This window comes from Notechis scutatus, chromosome 4 (assembly GCF_049901735.1).
Source record: "Notechis scutatus isolate UNSWTSFEM ecotype Mainland chromosome 4, rNotScu1.2, whole genome shotgun sequence".
In the NCBI taxonomy this organism is placed as follows: domain Eukaryota; kingdom Metazoa; phylum Chordata; class Lepidosauria; order Squamata; family Elapidae; genus Notechis; species Notechis scutatus.
The window spans coordinates 91,844,018-91,866,948 of record NC_142012.1 but is presented as its reverse complement, the minus strand read 5'-3'; the positions used below and the strand labels follow the sequence as shown (position 1 = coordinate 91,866,948).

Here is a 22,931-nt window from a genome sequence, read left to right as displayed (position 1 = left end):
TGCACTTGGTAGGAGTTGGCCAGACGTTGTCCTTAGGTCAGGTGGAGCAGCCTTTGCATTCATTTCTTTTAAAAAAAGAAACTGGATGGCCACTTGTGTGAAATAGTCTAGGGCCTCCTGCTTGAGCAGGGGGCGGGGGTTGGACTAGAAGATCTCCAAGATCCCTTTCAACTCTTGTTATTCTGTAAGGACCCCAGAATAAAGAACAGGAGAAAGTTGTTTGAAGCATGGGCGAACCTCCCTTTTTCTCTCTCTCTCTCCCGGTAATGGATTCCCTGCAGTGTTCTTGGTATCTTTCTTGTGGGAGGCCTTCATTTTGAAACTCCATTGCACGGAGAAAAAGGAGGCGTAGGGGGAAGATCCCACTACAGAAGTGGAACAGTAGACTACTGTGTAATGAACTTGGCTGCCTCCTTCAGGCTAGGCACTAAAGGAGTAGGATGTATAACAAGAACTCAATCAGCAATATAAATGTCATATATGAAGATTTTGCAATACAGGTAATGTCTGACATCTGGCATATATTTTGAAATCTTTGGATTCTTGTATCAGGGAATATGTAGATGATAGATAGATAGATAGATAGATAGATAGATAGATAGATAGATAGATAGATAGATAGATAGATAGATAGATAATGATAGATGATAGGTAAGTAGGTAAGTAGATAGGTAGAGATAGATGATAGATGAGATAGATAGATAGATAGATAGATAGATAGATAGATAGATAGATAGATAGATAGATGATAGATAGATAGATAGATAGATAGAGGATGGATAGATAATGATAGATGATAGGTAAGTAGGTAAGTAGATAGGTAGAGATAGATGATAGATGATAGATGAGATAGATAGATAGATAGATAGATAGATAGATAGATAGATAGATAGATAGAGATGAGAGAGATATTTTACTGAAGAAATGTTTAACAAAGTAAAAAGCATAAGAGAAAACAAGAAGAAAGAAAAGTAATAAATAGTAGCGAGAAATAGAAATAGAATACAAAAATATATAAAAAGGGGAAAATTATAAAGAAATGACTTCCAACCTTCTTGACAGAGGTTATAGATGCATTTTTATTTTGCCCACTCTCTCTAAAGGTAAATCATATTTCCATTATTTCCATAAGCTCCCCTTTCTAATCTTCAAACTCATAAATCACAAGTTCATTTCTCTCTCTCTTTTTTCCAACAAAAAGTCCTTAAAGGGTTTCCAGTCACTGATAAATGTAGTTGTTGATCTTTATGCAACCAAGCAATTTTGCCATATCTGCTAGTTCTGTCATCTTTACCAACTATTCCTCTATTGTGTCTTTCATTCAGAATTGTTCCATTTTTGTGCATATAATAGTTTGCAGTTATTATAAAATAATCTTCCAGGGCTCTTTTCTACTGGCTGTCCATTAATCCCACCAAGAAAAATGTCAACTCATAAAACATTTTGTATACACGTTTTATAGTTGACAACAGAAAGAAGGGGGAGCAAGTTTCAAAGAGCAGGCAGCAGTGTGGAATCAAAAGTACCTTCCATTCATATTTTCTTCAAAGACTGATTAGATGACTGAAGCTTCTGCTGAGCAAAATCTAATTAGAGAGCATGATTGATGACTCTTGGCTATGCACGTTTTTCATTGGATGATACACCCAGGGGGGAAGAGCAGGATCAAGGGTGACAGTGAATTACGTATCTCAGAGTTGGCTACACCCAGGTTAACGCCGGACGTAGACTGTTAACTTCAAATAAATCTTTTTTAGTTTTGCGACTGTGGCTCGAGGCTACGGATTTGGTCTCCACTGAATGTGGATCTTTGCAATTCTTTGTATCATTATATATGTAATAAATAGTGCAATTCAACCTATGCAATGGCACAATATGTGTAACTGAATAATACATTTTTTTGTATCATTATATATGTAAACAAGCTCAGAGATGCACCAAGAACACCCCAGCTCAGCCCTGAGCTACATAAATTCTCTTCCATTGGTATAATTACAGTACAGGCATGTATTTGAACCCAGAAAGTTCTGTGTTTTTTTACAAATCTATCAGGCATGATAAAAATGACCTTTCATTATTGTCCATATTTTCAACCTACAGTTGATGTGTATTTATGCTTTCTAGAGAACTGTCTGAAGTCATATACCAACAGTATGTCATTTTATTAAAACCTACTAGGGTGTAACATAATGTTAAGGTCAGTCCTTTCAGCCACATATTTTCTCACTGTCCCAATGGTATACAGGTACTCCTCGATCTACAGTCGTATTTGAGTCTGAAATTATGATGTTACGTCATTATGGTTATTAAATGGCTCATCACATGCAGGTAATGGCACTAGATGAAATATTACTTGGGTCAAAGGATAAATTGATAAGAAAAATTTACAGATTTTTATTGGATTATAAGATGGAGGAGGAACAGGCAAAAGAAACGATGTTGGCGTGGGATGAAAATGTTCAGCATGGTATAAATTTGGATAAATGGCAAACTTTATGGGAGAGAAATAAAAAAAAATAACATTGGCCACATCGTATAAGGAAAACTTATATAAAATGTTTTATAAGTGGCACTTCCTTCAAGTAAAATTGGCTAAAATGTACCAAAATATATCACCCAACTGCTGGAAATGTATCCAAGAATACGGAACATATTATCACACATGGTGGACATGTAGAAAACCCAGGAGTTTTGGCACAGAATTCAGAGGTAGTTAGAAGAGATGGTTGGGCACAAAGTAGAGTATAAACCGGAACTTTTTTTACTCAGAATTATAACAGAAAGATACTGAACAAGGAGAGATTTAACCTGGAAATAAGGAGAAACTTTCTGACAGTGAGAACAATCAACCAATGGAACAGAATTTGCCCTCGGAAGTTGTGGGAGCGCCATCACTTGAGACTTTCAAGAAGAGATTGGACTGCCAAATGGTGTAGGGTCAACCTCTTGGGCAGGAGGTTGGACTAGATGACCTACAAGGTCCCTTCCAACTCTGATTATCTGTTATCTGATATAACAAAGAGGTGATTTATTTAATAACACATGTGATCACGGCAGCAAGGTTGGCCTTTGCTCAAAAGTGGAAAGACAAAGAAATTCCTGATGAAAGCGAAGTAATTAAAAAGGTATAGATATGTGCCGAGATGGATAAATTAACTTTGGAAATGATAAATAAAGATGAGACAGAATATTATAAAGTATGGGATAAATTTTATCTATGGTGGGAAAAAAGGAAGGATCCAGAATTAAAACAAAGTAGGGTTGGCAGAACGGATAGTTAGAAATGTAAAGTATTGTACAAGTGTACAAATGTATATAAAATATGCATTCTATGCTATAATATGTATGACAAACAGGAATGTCAGGAGGATCACACCACGTCCAATTTAAAAAACAAAGGGTCATCATATGACCATGCCTGATTTTACTTTCTTCTTTGTGGCCGTTGTTCAGTGAACACCATGGCTGCAAAGCAAACATTGCAGTTGTTAATAGCAATAGCACTTAGACTTATATACCGCTTCAGAGTGCTTTACAGCCCACTCTAAGCGGTTTACAGAGTCAGCATATTACCCCCAAACAATCTGGGTCCTCATTTTACCCACCGTGGAAGAAACTGCTGCCAGTGAGCAGTGAGTTATCCTGCAATCCTGCATTCTAACCGTTGCGCCACCATGGCTGTTTAAACAAACACCCCACTTATTAAGCAAACCCACTGTTCATTATGGGATGTTGTTTTTCCCCCATGAAAAATATGAAAACGGGGGGTTTTCAGCCAAAAAGTTGTAAATCAAAACCATGCGATAATGAGAAGCTGCAAACATCTGTAAATATGGGTTGGTTTCCAAGCACTCAAGACATCCTTGCTGTTTGTTAATAATTGACTGAAATGATCACGACCCAAAGCAGAGGTAGTGTTCATCAGGTTCTGACCAGTTCTGGAGAACCGGTAGTGGAAATTTTGAGTACTGCGGAGAACCAGCAAATCCCACCTCTGACTGGAGATTTTACAGTATCCTTTCCTTGCTACGCCCACCAAGCCACGCCCACAAAACTGGTAGTAAACAAATTTGAATCCCACCACTGACCCAAAGGTATTGACAGTGGTAATGAAGGGACAAGGTAAAAAAAAATTCAATATGGTGGCCACAATCATGTGATCAAACGCTCACTCTTTTACATGGGTGTCAGAAAAGGTAGAGTATTCATTGTGTGTTTGTGACTACCATATATTAGTAAAAACACAGACTTATATATATATCGCTTCACAGTGCTTTACAGCCCTCTCTCTAAGCAGTTTACAGAGTCAGCATGTTTCCCCCAATAATCTAGATCCTCCTTTTACTGACCTCGGAAGGATGGAAGGTTGAGTTCAACCTTGAGTCGGTCGGGATCAAACTCCTGGCAGCGGGCAGAGTTTGCTTGCAATACTGCATTCTAACCACTGCGCCACCACAGCTACGCATTCTAGTCAAGGCAGAGCTTTTGAATGCAAACATTTAGCCTGTTGGGTTCCTTTCTTATTTGAGCAAAAAAAAATATGTTTGGCTCTTGCTAGAGGAGAGTGTTAAAGATTCTGCCATATTCCAGGATGGCTGAAGTAATTATCATTTTGATTTTCCTCCCTCCCTTTCCTTCGTCAGCAGAGTTGTGGGGTAGACAAGTTGAAAAGGGCATATTCCTTTTCAAACTGACCATGAATCCGAGGAGGCCAACGAAGGATGACAGATTTTATAAGCTTCCCTTCCTCCAAAGAAGTTGTTACCTTACGTTATCCCCAACTCAACCCTGTCAATTAAGTTAGGCTAATAGTTTGTGACTGGTCAAAGGCCACCCAGTGAGTTTTGTAGCTGAGTAACCATTTAAATTAATTAACCACCAAGCTCAACAGTCTGGCCACGACACTGTCTCTTTTTAACAGCCTGACAACTGGTGCAACCAGAGCTTTGTCATTGCAAAACCCAGAGTGAGTTTATTATTTATTCTGGCCTGCCTGAGAATCTGTAAATGTGTAAATTAAATGCAAAATGCTAAAGCCGCAGGGGGACAACAAACAAATTTAAATTGTCTGGCTCCTACATTTATTTATTCAATACACTACCCAACTCCTGGCAATTTTGAGTGTATCACAAAGCAAAAAAACAGAAAAAAATAACAATAGGACAGAACAATGATAAAGATAAAAGGAACCAAAAAATGGCAACATGGGGAAACAACAAAAGACAGACCCACACAACTCAGTAGGGTTCAAAGCCCAGGTTTTTAGACACTCATAAAGGGAGTATCTAAAAACACCAAGATCTGAAGGGGCAAACCTCAACTCAGGGAGAAAACAGTTTTGTATTTTTTCTGTTCACCAGATGTTCATTACTCTAAAAAAGAGGAAGGATCAGCATTCCAGCAGAATCTAAACACAGCTAAAGGCTTTTGGTCCCATGGATGACTTTAGTAGGAAAGTTGTGTTGAGGCTTAATTCTTGTTCACAGGAAACAAAAAAGAAACAGCCATTCTTAATTTGGCCTGGTCATCCTCTTGTCCAGCTGGATCTCCATGTGGAAAACAATGGTCTCTTAGTGCTAAGATCCAACAGGCTCTAATGGTATTTTGACACCAGCAGATTACAATGACTAATTTGATTGTATGCTTGGGTAAGAATCAGAAGATCTATTAAGATGGTAGCAAAATCCAGATGGTTTCAGTTTCAGAGATTGGCATTGGAATAAAAACAGTGTTTGGCAAATTCATTTCGGTGGTCTTCTTGGAATCCTACAAATAAAATACAAATTAACGTGGGAGGGAAAGAACTTTTAAAAATTTGATTATTTTAGCATAGAAATGTCAGATTTCTGCATCCTATGAAAGGACTGTACAATTATGCCCTTGGATTCTATGTCAATCTTAAACCTTAGCTTTCACTGAAAGTGTCAGAGGATTCCCTAGCGCCATCCATTGAAGCCATCTGCTTATTGTTCCAGTGGCAAGAGTTTGGCCAATGTTTGCAAACTGTTCATTTGCTACAGAGGTCTCCAAACTTGGCAACTTTAAGACTTGTGGACTTCAACTCCCTCAGCTATGCTGGCTGAGGAATTCTGGGAGTTGAAGTCCACAAATCTTAAAGTTGTCAAGTTTGGAGCCCCCTGATCTACTATATTACATCTCTCTGATCTTCCAGGACCAATATGGCAAGTCATGCAACAATCTGTAGGGTCAGTGATGTGAGAAGGAAGAGGAGAAGGAGGGGGGGGAAAGGAGGAGGAGGAGGAGAGGGAGAAGGAGGAGGAGAAAGTGGAGGACAAAAAGAAGAAGAGGTGGAGGAGGAGGAGAAGGAAGAGGTGGAGGAGGAGAAAAAGAGGAGGAGGAGGAGGAGGAGGAGGAGGAGGAGGAGGTGGAGGAGGAGGAGGTGGAGGAGGAGAAGGAGGAGAAGAAGGTGGAGGAGAAAAAGAAGAAGAGGTGGAGGAGGAGGAGAAAAAAGAGAAGCAGAAGGAGGAGGAGAAGAGGAGGAGGAGGAGGAGGAACGATGTTGTAGCATTTCTTCTTCTTCTTCTTCTTCTTCTTCTTCTTCTTCTTCTTCTTCTTCTTCTTCTTCTTCTTCTTCTTCTTCTTCTTCTTCTTCTTCTTCTAATGCCAGGGACCATGATGTCAAGCGTGATGCTGCCGCTCCTGTGACTTAAGCCAGCCTCTTTTGGCGCAGACTCCGTCATCCTCCCCCGGCTGCTCGGCGGGGCTGGCTTTTCCGAGAAAGCGCATCTGCAAAGCAGGTCGCGGTTGGGTTGGTTTTTTTATTTATTTTTTGGCTTTTGCAAGCGGGGCTCTCAAACCCTCGTTCGCTGCGCCGGGGAGTCCGAAGGGGGCCCGGGGAGAGCCAAGCAGGCGCTTTGCAGCGGATCCAGCAGGAGGAGAAGGAGGAGGAGGACCAGGCCAGCCCCAGTTCTCTCCCCCCACCCCTACCCCCGAGATGAGAGCCCCGGGCTGCTGTCTGGTGGTGCCGCTTCTGCTGGCCCTGGCTTGGGCGGAAGGAGATGGCAAAGCGGCGGCGAAAGAAGGCGACAGCCCGGGCAATTTCATGGAGGACGAGCAATGGCTGTCTTCCATCGCCCAGTACAGCGGCAAGATCAAGCACTGGAACCGCTTCCGAGACGTGAGTCCCCCGGGCCCGAATCCCGTCCCGTTTCCTCCCCCCGGTTCGAACCCGGCTCTTGGGAGGGGGATTGGCACCGCAGAAGCCTGTGCAAAGGGAAGGGCGGCGAGGAGGAGGGGGGAACCGCCGGCTGCTGCTCTTCTTCGCTTTGCAACTTGTCCACCCCCCCCCCAAAAAAACCAAAAAACAAAAAAAACCCGGTTGCTCCTTTGCCGGAGAGCCGGGTGGGCGGAAGGCGAAGGCGCCGCAAGGAGCCGACCGACCGGTTGGAGGCTTGTACGCTCGCTCCCCCCGGGCTCCCAGCGGCGCTGCGGCTTGAAACGGGGCAAAGGATGAGGAGGGTGGTTGGTTGCAGTTAGTGGCCGGTTTGTCCCGGGAAGGCAAACCTTTGGGAAGCGGGGAGAGCTGAGGGTGGTGGGGTCTTTATTACATATATAACGGTACAAAGAATTGCAGAGATCCCACCTTCAGTTGAAACCAAATCTTTTCTTGGTGGGATAAATAGGCAGCCAGTAGAAGCCTTAATTTCTCATGAATTCCTTCCTTGTTCAGCCTCTCAGCCTTCCCAGGTGGGTCAAAGGAGGACCCGGATTTTTGGAGGGGGGAAGGTGAGGGTGGGGTGGGGGTCTTTATTACATATCTAATGATACCAAGAATTGCAAAGATCCACAGTCAATTGAAACCAAATCTTTTCTTGGTGGGATGAATAGGCAGCCAGTAGAAGCCTTAATTTCTCATGAATTCCTTCCTTGTTCAGCCTCTCAGACTTCCCAGGTGGGTCAAAGGAGGACCTGGATTGTTGGGGGGGGGGTCTTTATTACATATATAACGGTACAAAGAATTGCAGAGATCCACCTGCAGTTGAAACCAAATCTTTTCTTGGTGGGATGAATAGGCAGCCAGTAGAAGCCTTAATTTCTCATGAATTCCTTCCTTATTCACCCTCTCAGCCTTCCCAGGTGGGTCAAAGGAGGACCCGGATTGTTTGGCGGAGGGGGAGCATAGGCTGACTCTCTGTAAACCGCTTGGGGTAAAAGCACGGCTGAAGCGGTATCTAAGTCTTAAGGGCTTTATGGCTGATCCGGGAAGCGATCGGGCGGAAAAAAATGGGACTTGGAGGGGACCAAGTCTTTTCTCGGTGCAAGCCGGGGCTCGTTCCGGCGAAGAAACTCGCCGGCTGCCGGATTTTGCGAAGGTTGCTCGCCGGTGTCGCTAGAGAGGACCCGCCCTGCCCAAGGTTGGGTGGATGGGCGACCGGGCGCAAATCGGGCACGGGAGGGCAGTCGCCACCGAGACCTTCCTCCCCCGCCTCTCGGACGTCTCCTCCATCTCTCTCTCTCTCCCCGTCCGCCTCCTAAAAAAAAACACCCCAGGCGTTTTTGAATAGAATAGAATAATGAAATGAAGAAAAGAATAAGATAGTATAGGGTGGGGTGGGGTGGGGTGGGGTGGAATGGAATGGAATGGAATAGAATAGAATAGAATAGAATAGAATAGAATAGAATAGAATAGAATAGAATAGAATAGAATAGAATAGAATAGAATAAGTTAGGATGGGATGGGATAGGTTGGGATGAATGGAATGGAATGGAATAGAATAGAATAATGAAATGAAGAAAAGAATAAGATGGAATGGAATGGAATAGAATGGAATAGAATAGAATAATGAAATGAAAAGAATAAGATAGGATGGGATGGGATGGGATAGGTTGGGATGAATGGAATGGAATGGAATAGAATAGAATAATGAAATGAAGAAAAGAATAAGATGGAATGGAATGGAATAGAATGGAATAGAATAGAATAATGAAATGAAGAAAAGAATAAGATAGTATAGGGTGGGGTGGGGTGGAATGGAATGGAATGGAATGGAATGGAATAGAATAGAATAGAATAGAATAGAATAGAATAGAATAGAATAGAATAGAATAGAATAGAATAGAATAATGAAATGAAAAGAATAAGAGGATGGGATGGGATAGGTTGGGATGAATGGAATGGAATGGAATAGAATAGAATAGAATAATGAAATGAAGAAAAGAATAAGATGGAATGGAATGGAATAGAATGGAATAGAATAGAATAGAATAGAATAGAATAATGAAATGAAAAGAATAAGATAGGATGGGATGGGATGGGATGAATGGAATGGAATGGAATGGAATAGAATAATGAAATGAAGAAAAGAATAAGATGGGATGGAATGGAATGGAATGGAATAGAATGGAATAGAATAGAATAATGAAATGAAAAGAATAAGATAGGATGGGATAGGATGGGATGAATGGAATGGAATGGAATGGAATGGAATAGAATAATGAAATGAAGAAAAGGATGGGATGGGATGGGGTGGAATGGAATGGAATAGAGTAGAATAGAATAGAATAGAATAGAATAGAATAGAATGGAATGGAATAGAATAGAATAGAATAGAATAGAATAGAATAGAATAGAATAGAATAGAATAGAATAGAATAGAATAGAATAGAATATTCTTTATTGGCCAAGTGTGATTGGATACACAAGAACTTTGTCTTTGGTGCATAAGCTCTAGGTGTACATAAAAGAAAAGATACATAAAACCCTCTGGGCATGGCATGTTTTACCAACCTGGTGCCCTGCCTGGCCACAAGAGTCCTACTGACGGGGGTGTATGGACTACCTGAGGGTTTTGGAGGGCGCCAGATTGAGGGCTGCCCACCCCTAGGTGCAGGGGGAGGGAGGGGGGGCACGGATGCAGAGAATGGGCTTCACGTGGCGATGCCTTGGGCCAGGCGGGGCTCCCGTTGCTGCAGTGGTGAAGAACTCGCCTCTTTTTTCTTTCTTTTTTCAACTTCCTTCTGGTGACTGCTGAGAGTGGCGAGATGGGGCAGGGAGAGAGAAAAGCCTCTAGCGGTGGGAGAAACCTCATCATCATCATCATTATCATCATCATCATCAAATAAGCCATCTCAGGCAAAAGCCACCTGTCAATAATTATTTAATAGCAAATGATCAAATAAATAATTTCCAGGTGCCCACCTTTCCTGGGGATTCACAGCATCCGCTCTCTTCTCCTTCTACTGCCAAAGGAGCTCCGAAGGAAATGCCTCTGAAATGGGGGGAGGGAGGGAGGGAGGAGGATGTTTTCCCAGCATGGGAGACCTTGAAGAAGGTGGGAAGCTGCAGGGTGAGACTCCTTGGTAGAGAGAATAAGATGGGACTGTGTGGGTGGGATGAAAGAGGGGAGGGAGGGAGGGAGGGCAGAGAAGCAGGAATGCTGATTAATATATCCAAGCAGTGGTGTGGAAAGGTGCTTCTCCCTCCCTCCTTCCCTCCCTCCTTCCCTCCTTCCCTCCCTCCCTGCCCTTGGAGGAAATTCGTGTCTGCCTGGAAGGCAAAAGAGAACTTCGAAATGCCATCCCCTCCCTTCGTCCTAAATGATTTGGCATCTGGGCGCTCACCCTGGTGGCAACTTTGAAGAGATTATTCTGTCTGCAGCCGGAGCTGCTGCCCTTTTTGCATAATTTTGCTTCTTCCAAGACAAGCTGTGGTCCTTTTCCCTACCGCACCTAACGCTCAGGTGATGCCCTGCACATAAAACCCGAATTAAAACAGCCTGGATGCAAAGGTTAGCGCTGAGAAACCCTGGAGCTCAGCGGTTGAAGTAAGGCGAGGGTTGCTACATTTAGTAACCAAATAAACTTGTGCCTGCTTGATTTTAGGGATCCCGTGGCCGGAAAGATTGCCCTGGATTTGGCAGGGTTTCTTCCTACATTTGCTCCCCTAGGATAGGAAGGCTGGATTTCTCATTTGCTTCTGTCGTCTGCGTTCTCACGGAATAATCTCTCTAGCATAAAGGGGTGGGTTTTTTTTTTAAAGTTCTTTGTTTATTTTGCTTGTATAGACAATGGAACACTAAAAGGCCATTACTAATTCTCATCTTCTCCCAGTCTCTAAAGATGTACGAGTTGAAAGAAGATCCTTTCCCCCCCTGCTTTACAGTTTAATTCCGGTTATGCTTTCATGCCAATAAAACCATGAAACACATGAGTTTTGAGGCAGCTCTTTTTTAACTTGTATTTTATAAGCTAAATCTGATCTTCTTCTGCTCTTAAATTTAACAAATGAAATCTTGGCCGCTTTTCTTCATGCCAGATAAAATTTCACCTGCATAATTTCTTGAGTGCCGAACGATAAAGACGTAGAGGCCGTGAAAAATGAAGGGAGATCCCCATCTAAGCTGTTTTCAGCTCCTGGATGGGAATTTTTTTTTTAAATAAAGTTTGCAATTTTAGTCATGGTCCCAGCACTTCTGCAGCAGATGGTTTAACATCTGCACTAATAGACAGAAACATACTAGCAATTCCTGTGGGCAGTTAACTGAAGACCATTTAATACAGAAGTGCAAGTCCCACTCTGATTTGTAATCATGTTATGGTTAAATGTTGGATCTCTCCCAACCACAAATCAAGATCCAGTTGTGTCCTTGTGAGCATGGTGGGAAGTTTAATCCATAAGGGAGAGAAGCAGTGAAACATTGCAGCGAAACACTGAGCGTAGCCAGTTCAGCCAGCTAGCCAACTGTGCTACCTTCGAGAATATTCTCTGTTATTTTCTCCTCCGCTTCATCCAAGACAGAAGTCTCTGACCATCCCTAGCTGCTGGTAGTCCAGGTTGGCTTGTGTTGGGTTTCTTCGCCTTCATTTTTTTTAACCCCATACATTTTTGTACTCATTGCAAACCTAGAGTTGCCAAGTTGGCAATCCCCCACTGAATTTAGTAACTAGGCATTCAGAATGGAGAGATCCCATCCGCTACTTCTTTTCAATCCCTTCCTCCAAGTATTAGGAAGGCCGGGTGTTTGAGCAGTTATTTTCCAGCATCATCCTGACCTCTGGTCTGGTCTATGTGAAAGCTCATCCCAGAGATGAGACTGTCTGCTCAGCTAATGGGAAGAAAGGCCCGGAAGCAGCTGTGGTTTCACTTAATGGCAGCTTCACCCATAGGAAAAGAAAGGCCATTTGATTAAACTAGGGGTGTCCAACCTTGGCAACTTTAAGACTTGTGGACTTCAACTCCCAGAATTCCTCAGCCAGCTTTGCTGGCTGAGGAATTCTGGGAGTTGAAGTCCACAAGTCTTAAAGTTGCCAAGGTTGGACACCCCTGGATTAAACAGTAAGTCAGGAAAGCTAGTTTTTGCTCTCTTTGACAGTATCTGGAGAGTGACTTCATTTTCACTCGCTGTCCTTCCTTCCCAGATTTATTAGCAAATGCTTCCATTAAGGGGGGGAGAAGCATTAAGCAGATTGGATCCCCATTGAGTCGAGATCCCGGACATGGCCCTCCACCTTACCCTGCCTCAAAAAAAAAAAAAAAAAAAAACACACCATGAAAAGCAAATTAACATGCAAATGATTTGAGCAAATCTTAGGATGGCTTGGCATAGCTTGCCCACTTTGCAAAACTCTGCTTAGGATCGAAATTGTGGAGTCATTTGCAGGCCTCAGCAACCTCAGCCTGCCTTGTTGCGACAGAGGGATGTCTCGGAGAGACATATGTTTCTCTTAGTCTTTTATTTTTCTTATATGTACCCATTTCATGTATTCACAACTATGTATACACTTATACTTATTATCTTGTAAACAATTGGCAAATCAAATAAATAAATAAAAATAAATAAATTTCCCAGTTGCAGTGTCATGCCCCTGTTGGAGACTGACTCTGAGGGAGAGGAGGAACAGCCGACAGGGAGTGGGAGTGCGGCTCCAGAGGTTGGGGAGGAGGCTGGGGAAGGGCAGAGGCTGGCTGGGCAGTCAGAGGAAGACCCTCTCCATCCTAGGGCACACAGGGAGGAGAGGATAAGGGAGAGACATGAATGGCATGGTCTACAGGGGAGGAAAGGGCCTTGATCCTCTTCATGGGCTGCAGCTGTGAAAACTGGTTAAAAGGACGGACATGCATATGGGCCGGTGCTGGAAACAAAGCGTGGAAATATCTCTAGTCTGTCATTCCTCTCTGAGTTTGACGTCCTTCCCAGTGTGTGTTCCGATATCTGTGGACGTCTTCAAGCCCTTATCTTGCCTGGTTCCCTTAATTGCTTCAGTGTGCTTTATGTTGTTTTTACTCTTTATAATTTATGGGCGTTTTTAATTTAAACGGCATTTCCTTCTTTGCGTAACTGTTTGTGGGGGAGTTTTTTTTGTCTCCAGTCAAAGATATTTGGAGCTTTGAAGCAAAGGGAAGGAATAAAAGAGGCTTCACCTCTTTTCATGACTGTGTTTATTTTGTATCCCACCCTGGGTCATCGCATGCAGTGTAGATTCTGAAAGACAAAGCTAGGATCCCACTACAGGCAGTCCTCGATTTAACAACCCTTTGTTTAGTGACCGTTTGAAGTTACAACGGCAGTGTAAAAAAAAGTAACTTATGACCATTTTCCACCCACTTACAACCATTGCAGCATCCCCCGTAGTCACATGATCAAAATTCAGATGCTTGGCAACTGGTTCATATTTATGACAGTTGCAGTGTCCCTGGGGGTCATGTGATCTCTTCTTGGCGACATTCGGACAAGCGAAGTCGACGGGGAAGCCAGACTCATTCAACAGCCCTGTTACTAACTTAGCAGCTGCAGTGATTGGCTTAAGAACGGTGGTATGAAAGGTTGTAAAACAGGGCAAAACTCACTTAACAAATGTCTCAGTAGAAATTTTGAGGCTCAGTTGTGGTCATAAGTTGAGGACTATTGCTGCAAAATTCAGGCATTGTTTGCTCTATTGCCTCAGAATATGCGGCCCTCAATTCCTACAATTCACTAATAATGTAGAGATGCTTTGCAAAATTATAGTTGGAAGTATTAGGAGGATCATGCAATATTGATACTTTATACATGGTTGCCCTGCAAGAGATCATAAATTAAGAAATATAAAAAGGAGAGGGAAAATCTCTTTTAGTTCTTTCTTAAGAGGATTTTTTTTGTCAGTGCTCTCAAGTCAATCTTTTACTTATTATTTTTATTTATTTATTTTATTTGTCAAAAGCTTACGATATAACAGAAACAAGAATAAACATAAGTTTAAATACAAGTAATAGGAACTAATAATTGGGGACAATAGGACAGGGACGGTAGGCACAATTGTGCGCTTATGCACAGTTGGGATGCACCTGAGCAGTCCCTGCAGTTTTCTTAGCAGCTTTTTGCTTTGCCCTTGTAGGCTAGAGAGAGAAGGGCTAGATTGAAGTCAACCAGCTAGTTTTGTATCTAATGTGGGACTAGAACCCATGGTCTCCCAGTTTCTGCGATGGGCAGAAAGGGTGACCTTGATAAACAGGACAAAGAGCTGCAGTCAAAACAACCGTCAGATAAAAGATGTTTGAGCCCAAAGCAGAAGTATAATTTGAGAAAGTGTCTCAGACAAGACACTCCCTACTTCTCATGGGCAAAGGGGAGGGAGGGAGCTTATTTCAGATTTGCAAGATTTAAACACTTATAATAAAAGTAAGTGTTCACATTTATAACTTTGGTTTTCTAGTCTGATCAACCTTGAAGGACTATCAGTTTCAAGGCTGGTGCCTTAACCACCACACCAGAACTGGTTCTCTACTGTATTTACAACGTATGGCTATCCCTCTATTCTGTAGCTCTTTTTGAATTCATTTTATATTTTCTGCTGATTTCCAAGATGGGAATCAACCATCTGCACCTTGGGTATAATGCATTCCCCACCCTTCCACTTTTTAAATATGGCCTTAACTGAATCCAATGCCCTTGTAATCAACCTTCTAATAATTTTAATTATTTGTTTTTTAAAAAATACATAAAGGACCACCAAGCAGTTTGTCTAGTATTATGACAAGCATAAATAGGATAAAAATATAAAGTTACAAGGGAAGGAACATCAAAGTTATAACGAAACAATTCACACAATAATGAACCCTCCATTAAAAAAGAAAGACCACTGTTTTAAATTTACCACCTTTGGCAGAAAATCAAACATTATGATTTGGTGCCCCATGAAATCAAAGTTAGTACTAATCATACATTCTTTGGGAAGACCTTTAAAACCAGATATTGGAATAAGAAGGATCTCCAGTTTTAAATGTGTAATATATTTAGGCTACAAACAATTTTTTAGAGAAACGTAGCTCCTGAAATATTACAATGCATGTGGTGAGGTGATAAAGGACAATTCACACTATCAAATACTTTTACCTTCAAGTTCTAGCACTTCAAATGAGAACCAGTGTTTTGAATTGAGATAGATGGCCATTAAGTCTTCCAAAGGACTGATGTTACTTATCTCTTGTAGAAAAAGGATATGATCTGAGCCCCTAACACTATCTGTAAGATTATAAATTTTGAATACCGCCAGAGGTGGTTATTCAGCAGGTTCTGACCAGTTCTGGAGAAACAGTAGTGGAAATTTTGAGTAGTTTGGAGAACCGGCAAATACCACCTCTGACTAGAGATTTTACAGTATCCTTCCCCTGCCATGCCCACCAAGCCATGCCCACAGAACTGGTAGTAAAAATTTTTGAATCCCACCAATTCTTCCAAAACTGCCACCATAATGCACCATAATTTTATAGTGACGAAAGAGGAAAACTATTAAAACATATTAAATGTAAATTAATATGAAATGCATTTTCACCCTAACTAAAATTAAACAGGTACGAAAGTAATTCCAGTTTAGTTTTTGACTGGGCCCCATCCACTTAATACTCCTGCTGATGTTTAATTTTAGGGATATGACCCTTGCTTGCTATTTGAAGGTCAAATACAGGAAAGTAATCTTAAAAAGTTGCAACAGGTCACAGCCCCTAGCTGGTCTTGACTGATCTTGAAAAAGCTAACCAGGTTTAAACTCTAAATTGGGAGATCACCATGATTTTCCATTACCGTAAAGTAGAAATTTCGTACAGTGGGAACAATTAAATCAGTGGAATGACTTAACTCCTGAAGTTGTCAGTGCTTTAAAGAGGGTAAATTTAAAATATGGGCCTTTTTAAACAAAAAACAAAAAAAAGAGGGAGGGTTCATTGTTGTGTGTATTCTTTCATTGTAGCTTTGATGTTCCTTCCTTTGTAATTTTATATTTTTATTGTATTTATGCTTGCCATAATGCTAGACAAACTGCTTAGTGATCCTTTATATACAGTGGAGCCTTGGGTCACAACCACAATCCATTCCTGGACTTCGGTTGCGACCCAATTTGGTCCTGTCTGGGAGCACGACCGACTGCGCATGCGTACAGTCAAAAAAATGGTGCAGAAGGCGAAATCGGTGCGAAAAGGGAATTTTTCCATGCCGATTTTGTTCGCCACCCGATTTTTGAATCACGGCCACCCGATTTGGTCACAAACAGGAGCATTCGCAGCCCGAGGTTCCACTGTATTTAGAAAACAAATAATTAAAATTAATAGATGGTTAATTACGATAGCATTCGATTCAGTTACGACCATATTAAAAAGTGGAAAGGCGGGGAATGTACCACCACTTGAAATTTCCTACAGTGGGAACAATTAATCAGTAGAACAACTTGCCTTCGGAAGTTGTAGGGGCTTCCTCACTGGAGATTTTCAAGAAGAGACTGGACAGCCATTTGCTACAGAATGGTGTAAGGTCTCCTACTTGAGCATCAAGGCCCCTTCTGGCCCTGTTGTTCTATGTCTAGATCAGAAGTTTAAAAGAAAATTCACCGAAAGAAGGCAGCAGCAAGTCATTTTTTCATTGTTGGTCAAGGGGGACATGAACATCATATCTTTAGTCAGCCACTAAGAGCTGAGTGACTCAGAAGAATCTATCCTTAGCTGTTCCTAAGTGGTATTAATTCTAGTTTCTGAATCATTACTGAAAAATTATGGAAGATAAATCATTTGAATAATCACCTCCTAGTAGGAGCATTCATAGTATGTGATGAATCACAGGATAAGGAAAGAAGAAAATTGTTAAAAGAAACCCCAATGTTTTGAAGTTTGCAAATTATTATGTTTAGGGAGTCCATTTAGTGCAGTGGTTAAGGCAGGGGTCCCCAAACTTGGCGACTTGTGGACTTCAACTCCCAGAATTCCTCAGCCAGCAAAGAATTCTGGGAGTTGAAGTCCACAAGCCTTAAAGTTACCAAGTTTGGAGACCTCTTGGTTAAGGCATCAGGTGAGAAACAGGAGACAGGGTGAATTCTAGTCCCTTTTTAGGCACAAAGCCAGCTGGATGACCTTGAGCCAGTCACTGTCTCTCAGCCCTAGGAAGGAGGCAATGGCAAACCACTCCCAAAAAAACCTTGCCAAGAAAACTGAAGTAATCTCCAACAATTGGACACAATTGAATGGAAGCGGGGGGAAAGATATATTTACCAACAAAGTATTGGAAGAATCTTTCAGAATCAGCTTTGGTTGATGTGAGTACTGACTGCATTAATCTGGGTAATTTTCCAGTATATCTGAGAACACTCACATGTTCATGGACATACACTACACAGATATTTTCCCTTCTCATGTGAGCGATGTTACTGCTGCTTTGTCATTGACTTTTTTTCATTGTTAAGACATGCTGTAATTCTGTTCTGCTTTGTCAACATGTTTTCCTTTCATCAAAGGAATGCAGAAGGAAAATGCTGTTTTACCATCACGGTTACATGTTGATCTTGGAGAAAGTAGACAACCAAATGTGTTTTTGTGCTAGATTACAGCCACGGTGCCTGCTGGCATCAATGAAAACTACGGTAGATGCTGGAATCTGTGCTAGATTTATGTTTTGTGGTGAATAGTTGCTGGTGAAAGGGTCTCACACACAATTATTTCATGTGTGAAGAGTCATCTTTCCCACACTAACGTGTAAGGCTTCCTTGAGCTATGAACAATTCCCAGGGATCTTTTTAAGTAGAAATGAGGAGGAAATGGCAGCTGGTGGGCATAAACGGAAGGTGAAGATAAGAAGCACAAATAATTTGAGAGACCCTCCAGAGCAGGGGTGTCCAACCTTGGCAACTTTAAGTCTGGAGGACTAACTCCCAGAATTCCCCAGCCCAGCCAATCTTGGTTTACCCTTCATTGTAGTACTTCAGTGTTATATGTTCACTATAATGTCAGTGGCTTCTTCCCTGGGATGTGGACAATCCACTGATCCAGGAACAGAATGTTCCAGAGCATTTCAGAATATTCTATTGATCATACTGTTTTCAAGGATGGCTCAGCAGTTTTCCAAAAGTACAACTTTTGAACCAGACTTGTTTCATGATGACCCAGAGACATTCTGGATAGAGCAGGTCTGCTTTGGGCCAAGTCACTCCAGAAATCTCTGTAGTCTCTGAGGTTTTATGTTGGGTGAGCTAGTAAATAATTTCCTCCAAAACAGATTGATCTGGAAAAGGTTGGTATGGTCCAGTGAAAGAATGTTCTATCTATCTATCTATCTATCTATCTATCTATCTATCTATCTATCTATCTATCTATCTATCTATCTATCTATCTATCTATCTATCTATCTACCTATCTACCTATCTACCTATCTACCTATCTACCTATCTACCCACCCACCCTGTTTTTCTGAAAATGCGACCTACCCTGAAAGTAAGTCCTATCTTGATTTTTACACATGAGCCCAGTATAAGCCCTACCCCCCAAAATAAGCTCTAAGATCCCACCCACTCCAGAGTGCACGGGTAAAAATTAAGCTAGGGTGGGGATGGGGTGGTAGAGCTGCCCTACTACTTACCTTTAAACAGTTGTAGCCAGGCCTCGCACACCCTGACACATACCTTACCGGCCCATTTCTTCTGCAGCTGGCAAGGCTTTCCTGAAGGCCTCCGTAGCTGATAACAAAGCTCCAATCGATCCAGAGCTCTGTTATTGGCTGCAGAGGCCTTGAGGAAATCCTTGGCCCTGCCTGCAGAAGAAGTTCCTGACTGCCTCTGACAACGAAAAGGAGGCCGGGGGCAACGCGCGCAAGTGAGGTTAGTCAGTGAATGACATCCCCCGAAAATAAGACCTGGTGCCTTTTTTTGTGGCAAATAAAATATAAGACAGGGCCTTATTTTCAGGGAAACACGGTATCTATCTAATCTAACTAATCTATCATCTATCTATCTATCTATCTATCTATCTATCTATCTATCTATCTATCTATCTATCTATCATCATCATCATCTATCATCTAAAAGGATTTGTATGACTGTCCACTCACTCTCAGTGATTCTGGGCAACTTACAAAAATAAACACCCAATATACAAACAATAACATACAATAACCCTTCCCTCCTGGTGACAGCCATCAATCAAACAAGCCACTTGATGGGCTCCATCCCACTCTGGCTCCCAAGGCCCATTGGCAAAACCAATTCCTTTTCCTGAAACTTTTTCGCACATTCCTATTTTATGATGCCGTTTACATTTTTTTTTAGACTAAGTCTGATTCAGGGCAGAAAACCAAGTAATGGCTAGAGATGACCATTGGGAAATCAGGATCAAGTACATGTACACCATATATATAAAACCAGCTCTTTCCTATCTACTTTACAGTAAAAATAGAAATTCCCCCATGTACCAATGTTCACTCTGGCCAGATGGGAGTTATAAGGCAGAACTGGAGATAATAATCTCTTGTCTTTGCAGCTCCTTTAGTAGCTTCTCCTTTCTCCTGTCTTCTGTTATTGGAACCAGTAGAGAGACCCATGAAATCCCTCTTCTCTATTTTGTTTTTATTAAAGATCACCTGGAAGAAAAGACGTCGTGCAATTTTGAAACTGACAAAACGTGCCTGGAAAAAATGTCTACACACATCTCCAGCTAGAAAATAGCTTTTTTGGACGTTAAGGGGCATAATTATCTTGCTTAACGTCCTTTGGATAAACCCAACATCCTGACATATTCAATTTGACAGATGGAAGTGTGTGGAGCAGTGGTGGTCAGGACCTTCCCATTTGGTTTAAAGGAAAACAGATCACTTCTGATGATAGCCTTTTTAAAATCTTTCCAGCCTTAGAAGGTCCTGATGTTAGAAAAAGCAACTTCTAATGCAGAGGTCTCCAAACTTGGCAACTTTAAGACTTGTGGACTTCAGTTGAAGTCCACAAGTCTTAAAGTTGCCAAGTTTGGGGACCCCTGTTCTAATGCTTTCAACCTTTTGAAGTTCAAGATTTTCTTCTGACCTCTGAGAAGAACATTCGAAACAAACAAAGGCCCTAGGATACAGTTTCAGCAGCTGTACTATTGCAGCTGCAAATCTTTGTCCTCTCCAAAAGAGATTTGCCTATGGCATCTATGTATGAGCAACTGCCTTGGAATATAGAAAGCTGCCTTATATTGAGCCAGATCATTAATCCATCAAAACCTCTGGGGTTTCCATACTGACTGGCATCAGCAGTGCAGGCATTTAAGCAGGTAATTGAATCTAGGATCTGCTCTTAAGAGGCCTGCTCAGAACGAATGACTCATGCAAACTCAAAGGCAGGTAACAGTTGTTCTTTCGCACTCTGTAGGTAACTTATTTTGGTCGCAAGGACAAAGTGTGGATCTCTAATGCTAATTAAGGAAACGTGTCCCATTTCTCAGGCTTTGAGGAAGTACAAAGGCAGAACAAGGGAAGATAATAACTTCTGCTAAGTATTTTTAAATCAAGTGTGGAGAGCCTGTGAGTTTCATGAGTTCACTGGATTTCTCATTCAAATGCAGCAATATTTAGCAAGCTTCTTATACTTTGAACAACCCCTGAGTGGTCACTCATCAGGTTCAGCCAACGCCGAAGGGTACTGGTCTTCATTGCTCCAGTTGCATTCAAATGGTCTGACTATGCTTAAGGTCAGTTTTAGGCACGTTGAACGGATGTCAACTCGTAAAACATTCCTGGACTGCTCTTGAGTTGCCATAGGCAGGGGAGGGGGAGAACTGATGGAGAAGCTTGGTTGCTATGACCAGAAGTATATTCCATGCATACCTTTCTCCAGATTGTATCCCAGATTACCAGAGCAAGCCAGAGAGGTGTGTTTTCTACAGCCCATGAAAGTTCTCCATTGGAGAATGTGATTTATGACACACCCTGGGAGGAGGGGGGAAACAGGGTCATAGGTGGGTAAATTACATGGGGCAGAGCCAACTGCATTTGGAAAAGTGCCGACATATTGCTCCTAACAAATAATTGGGTTTCTTTTGAAACTTGGCTTGAGGCTCATGAATTAATTAGGGCATCCATTGGAACCCTGACAACAGAGTTTACTTGAGCTTAAGTGGAATCAGCAATGCAAAACTCTCCTGTGTCAACAATACCCATGTTCCTGATGCAATCAGTAATGGGGATTGGTGAGGGTTCTTCTGTCTCCTCTCTCCATGTTCCCTTCCTGGTCCTAGACATAACATTCTTGGTGCTCCGATTAAGCACAGCCAACACACCCTGCTTGGTTAATTGCAGTTTTCAGTGTTAAAAATGACTGCCAAAGCTAGTTGGGTGCTAGTCAAGTCATACCTAATGGACGAAAGCCTGCCATCTCGGTTCAATGATGACTCTAGCTCTTCGAAGAACTTTCCAGTGTGGTCTTTGACCCCGTCCATCCAACAGGTCATTGTCTTCTCCTTTTACATACCTCCCCTTTCTGAAGTGCAGCCATTCCCCGCTCCCCACTACATCATACACTCACATTTCATACCCAACATATGCATATTTCTTCTTGCCGATCATGGCTTGAAGGGAGCAGTCAGCCTTTGGTTTGGTGGCTAAGACACTGGGCTAGAAAGTGAGAGACTTCAATCCTACCTTAGCCATGAAAGGCAGCTGATGACCTTGGTTGAGGTGGCCCAACCCACCTCAAAGGATTGTTGTCGTGGAGAGAAATAGGAGAAGGAAGGTGACCTGGATATGTTCATTGCCTTGGGTTATTTGTAAAAATAATAAAGGAGGAATACAAATCAATAAATGAACAAAATATTTGGTTCTTTTTGTGGTTCCTGGTACCCATAGTAACCATCCATCTCCAAATCCACAAATGGAAGGGGTCTCTCTTCTGTCTCTTACTTTTAGCATCCAGCTTTCATAGCCATAAAGTACCTCTGATAAAAGATACTGCTTTACCTATTCTGTCCTTATTGTCATAGAAATATCCCTATCCTTCTTGGTCCTCTCTTAAGTTTGCATTGTTTTCCCCTGTTGGATTTATCATTTTCCTCCTCCAACCCACTCTCCTTTACTATCTAATCAGAAGTCAAAAGGAAACAAAGCTATGTGCTGTTCCACTTCTCATGTCAGCTGTAGTTTCATTAAACCTAGAGGGTGAGATCCCTTTATCTTTGGAATACAGGTAATCCCCAATTAACGGGCAGTCGCTTAATGGTTTGAACTTATGATAGCTCTCCCAAAAGCTACTTAAATGATTTCCGAGTTATAATGGTCATGTGTGCGTGCATGCATACACACACAGAGAGACACACAGACACACAGACATACACAGACACAGACACACACACAGATGCATGCACAAAGAAGATCACATTTTCGGCACTTGCAGCTGGCTCAGCTTTTGGGCTGTTTGAAGCATCCTATAGTATTTATTTATTTATTTAGTCAAGCGATTATAAGATAATAGGTATAAGTATAAACATAGTTATGAATACATGAAATGAATACATATAAGAAAAATAAAAGAAACAATAGGACAGGGACGGTAGGCACATTGGTGCACTTATGCACGTCCCCTACAGACCTCTTATGCATGCCCCCTACAGACCTCTTAGGAAAGGGGTGAGGTCAATAATAGACAGTCTAAGGTTAAAGTTTTTGGGGATTGGGGAAGAAACCACAGAGTCAGGTACAGGTTCCAGACATTGA

At 41.9% G+C, this 22,931-nt stretch overlaps 1 protein-coding gene across 2 annotated transcripts in view; it reads left to right on the top strand.

Moving 5' to 3' along the window:
- The first annotated feature begins 6,679 nt into the window (after window positions 1-6,679).
- SPOCK2 (SPARC (osteonectin), cwcv and kazal like domains proteoglycan 2) overlaps window positions 6,680-22,931 on the top strand; it is a 123,578-nt gene continuing 107,326 nt past the window's right edge. The window contains exon 1 of one of the 2 annotated variants that reach the window (XM_087964102.1): window positions 6,680-7,138. In XM_087964102.1, coding sequence (XP_087820228.1) covers window positions 6,956-7,138 — 183 coding nt within the window. In that variant the 5' untranslated portion in view covers window positions 6,680-6,955. The remainder of the gene's footprint in view (window positions 7,139-22,931) is intronic. The other variant, XM_026681222.2, reaches the window with a different exon arrangement.